The sequence below is a fragment of the Hakea prostrata genome, chromosome 2 (genome assembly GCF_041222555.1).
Source record: "Hakea prostrata isolate BN-2017 chromosome 2, UWA_Hpros_2, whole genome shotgun sequence".
In the NCBI taxonomy this organism is placed as follows: Eukaryota; Viridiplantae; Streptophyta; class Magnoliopsida; order Proteales; family Proteaceae; genus Hakea; species Hakea prostrata.
In genome coordinates this window covers 46,198,002-46,201,557 of record NC_142601.1, presented here as the reverse complement: position 1 = coordinate 46,201,557, position 3,556 = coordinate 46,198,002, and the positions used below count along the sequence as shown (strand labels likewise).

The 3,556-nt window shown below is 45.2% G+C and overlaps 1 protein-coding gene across 1 annotated transcript; it reads right to left on the bottom strand.

Annotated features, from left to right (window-relative positions):
• Positions 1-1,135: 1,135 nt before the first annotated feature.
• On the bottom strand, positions 1,136-3,004 carry LOC149024489 (Alpha-L RNA-binding motif/Ribosomal protein S4 family protein). The gene is given in 2 exon segments (XM_089144718.1): positions 1,136-2,688; positions 2,691-3,004. Coding segments are annotated over 2 exon segments (1,074 nt in total). The 5' UTR covers positions 2,722-3,004; the 3' UTR covers positions 1,136-1,645.
• Between the last annotated feature and the right edge of the window lie 552 nt (positions 3,005-3,556).

The window sequence follows — 3,556 nt, the reverse complement described above, 5'->3', positions numbered from 1 at the left end:
GAGAGACGATCCAAATATAGTCAGCTAGCTAAGTACTACTGTCAGCCGCATAGATAATTATATTACCGTAGTTCTTCCTTTGGCCATACGTCCTATTTCCACTCAGAATGGTTCCTGGACATGAATAGGCCGGCCAGGAGAGAGGGAAGGGACTTACTGATGGCGCAAAGCTCTCTCTTTAGCTTGCACGGATACACAGAACAGAGCAGAGAAAGGAATGTGGTGTAATCAACGAATAAAAATATAAAAAGATTACGCGATTGGTCTCAAAGATGATGATCAGACAGGCAAGTCTATCTCACAAGCAACTATAGGAGCTTTTAATAAGCCCCTTTGATCAATGTTCCGTAGCCCTTATCAAAAGCCCTTATCAAAGGGTTGGATTGCCACATGCGGTACAGCTTAGTCGAGGTCTGCTTGGAGTCCCGGTTGAGAGGCCGATCAAGGAGCTTTCTTTGATGTGAAACCTTACCTTTTTGATGAGTTAGGAGATCGGAGTAAGAGCATCATAGAAAGAAAAGAAGAGTAGCTGAACCAAGCTTAGAAAGAGGAGCTAGACCAGGAAAGGAAAATTCCCTTCAGTCAAGGGACTTTCATTACACAGCAAATGAAGCAAGAAAGAATACTAATTCTTTTAGCCGGAAAAAGCAGTTTTTGTCAAGCAAAAGAAATCTTCAAGGCCAATGGGAAGATACCCGGGAACCCCTTACCTAAGGGGGGGCTTCTTACACAGGAACTCAATAAAGTAAACAAAACAACTTTAAATAGCGATATACGGGCTAGCCGGAATGGCTGAAAGGGCGTAAGCTTTCCAATGGGAACGTTCAATAAGTCTATTGAAATTGGCTCTGTATCAATGGAATCTCATCATCCATACATAACGAATTGGTATGGTATATTCATACCATAACATTAGAGTAAGAGACGGAATATATAGCCGCCAACGGCTGGTTTCATTTTTTGGGCGAAAGGACTTGCTTGTTTGTAAGGCCTTTTCTTCGCAGGAGTGCGCATCCGCGCACTGTAGTTTTCTACGAAATCACATTAGTAGGAATAGTTGCTGAAACATCTCCAGCGTCTCCACTGCCCACAGAACAATCGACTAGAAGACAGAGCAGCGGAGGGACTTCAAGTATTCATGTTCAAGAGCAAGAGTAAGTCAGGTTTAGGCGAGTAAGGAGAGGTCTTTCAAGCGCTTGTTTGGTACTAGAAGCAAGCTCGAACTACCAGAGAAATTGGGTGGGCCCCTGAAAAAAACCGAAATCAAAAAGAAAGAAGAGAAATTGGGCCATGTTTCCCGAGAGAGGCCGCCTTCTCTCAGGCCAGCAGTCTTCTACTTCTAGTCGACTGCTCTATGATGATCCCCTGTTCCTGGGCTCTGCTCGCTCGTCTACGCTCCGACCCTGTAATTGAAAACCGATGTTTCCTTACCTTTACTCGAGTAGGGGTCGTCAAAAAGGCAATCAATCAGAATCAAGGAAGAAAATAAAATGGAAATAGTGAATCAAGATCTAGATGGATCCCTATCTTTATCTCTATCCACGGAGATACCTATCTATATGGAGAGAGATCTATCTATGAATCGATCGTCACTATCCTCTATCCGGATAGATATGTCCCTATGAGCGACTACGCCGATCTTTTCTTATATGTTTTGGCCACGTCCGTTTCCGCTCCGAAGAGGAAGGTTTGGATCTTTCAATCTTATGTCGTGAGGGATGTGACCTATGTTAGGTCCATAAGATACCACAGCTTTTGGTGTTCTATGATTCACCTCCGAATAATGAGTAGGTAGTTCGATCCTTTTGATTCTTCTCTTCCTAGTAAACCGATGGGGGGATCCGGAGTAATAGGTCGAATTACTATATAAAGAAGAGTTGTTAACTATAGGACTTCTTGTTCGAGTAGGAAGATTTCGGTTTTTCTCGTTCCTTCTCTTCGATAAGAATAGGGATTTGAAATGATACAAATTCCTCTTCATTCTGTTGTGCTCAGCGAAGGAACTGCCTAAGCATACTTTTTCGGATCCAAACTTCTTTGTTCTTTCTAAGTCTTCTTTTTGCATAGAAGAACGCAACCGTTGCAAAAACCGGGATTTTAGTAGTAGGCGGCACCCCCTCAACGTTTTGAGTAGGCGGAACCATTCTGTTTTGGTTCTTCTCCACATTCTTACCGGCAGGAATTTGCCTATGATTTTTTCAACTGATATGTCGATATAGAAAGATCTCCTTATTTCTTCACCGCGGGTTCTCGCGTCATTTTCTTGAAAAGATATTAGATCACCGTGGGACACTTTCAAATGAGTAATGCTTACCATTCCATTATTCACACAAACCCTTCGATGACTTATCGGCTGCCTTGCTTGAGGAATAGTTTCACGAAAATGGAGACGAACCGGAATAACGTCCGATCTTGTTTCTGGATTGAGTGGAAAAGGGATATATGAAGTTCGTTCTGTTCCTCTGTGCATCTCTGTGATGGGTAAATCCCCATGAAAAAGGGGCAACTTTCGTGTAGTTTGTGATTGGATGTAACTGTTAAGATTTCCTCTCGGATAAATCTTTCTCAACATAGATCTCTTCTTGCTCCTCAATCTTCGGAGAATGCGGCGTTGTGTTTTTGTAAGTTCTCTGTTCCGAACATTTCCTGGAAGTAGACGACAAGTTTTAAATCTTAATGCAGGCAAGGCATATCTCGGTTTTTCAGTCTTTTTCGCCACATCGCGTATAACGGGAATCGAACCCCTCTGCTGCTGGCGGGCGGATGGATAATTTCCTACTTCGATCCAGCAAACTCCGGAGCCTCAGTGGACAAGGTAGGGCGCCGCAACGCGTCAGGTTGCTTTGCCCCTAACCTAACAAGCAAGGGCCCCACTATAGCGTTAGCCCCTATTTGAGTAAGGCGCGCGCAACCTAGTTTTAGCTCCCGCGCCCTGCAAGAAAACCAAAACAGCCGGTTCCGACCCTGAACATAAACGTTAGTTATTAACATCTCGCGGCTATATAAAAGAAAAGCGCGCGTTAGCGCGCTTTTCTTTTATATAGGGGGTAATAGGTTTGTGAGCTATATATTCCGTGTCCATGGCTTTGACTAAGAAATCCAAACCAACCCACCGGGAGAGAATCTTCTGACTTAGTCCATTGCTGCGGGATGTGGCACCGGGAGAGAATCTTCATATTTACTCAACCTCTCAGCTTACGACTAAAAGCAAGGGGGGCTCATCCCTTGCTTGTTCTGGCGCGCTAGCCGTTGTGATCTAGTCGGGCCCTTGCTTCTTTAGGTTGAAGCGCGTTAGCGCAGTAGTTTGATTGCGTATCGCGCTAGGCGCTCACCTTTTTTGGCTTCGCTGGGTGTAATGAATAGAGATCTCCCGCCAGCAGTCTTCTCTTCCTATCACTTCACTTCGTTCGAGAGATCTGATCTCTTCGGACCTCACCGGGCCGGGCGAAGGGGAAGGAAGGGGTGGGTGGTCCGGGAACAGCAACGGGAGAGGGCTCGTAGCCCCCCCTCTCCCTCTTCCCCACGCCTATTTGTTCCCCGGGCCCCGGAGAGATGC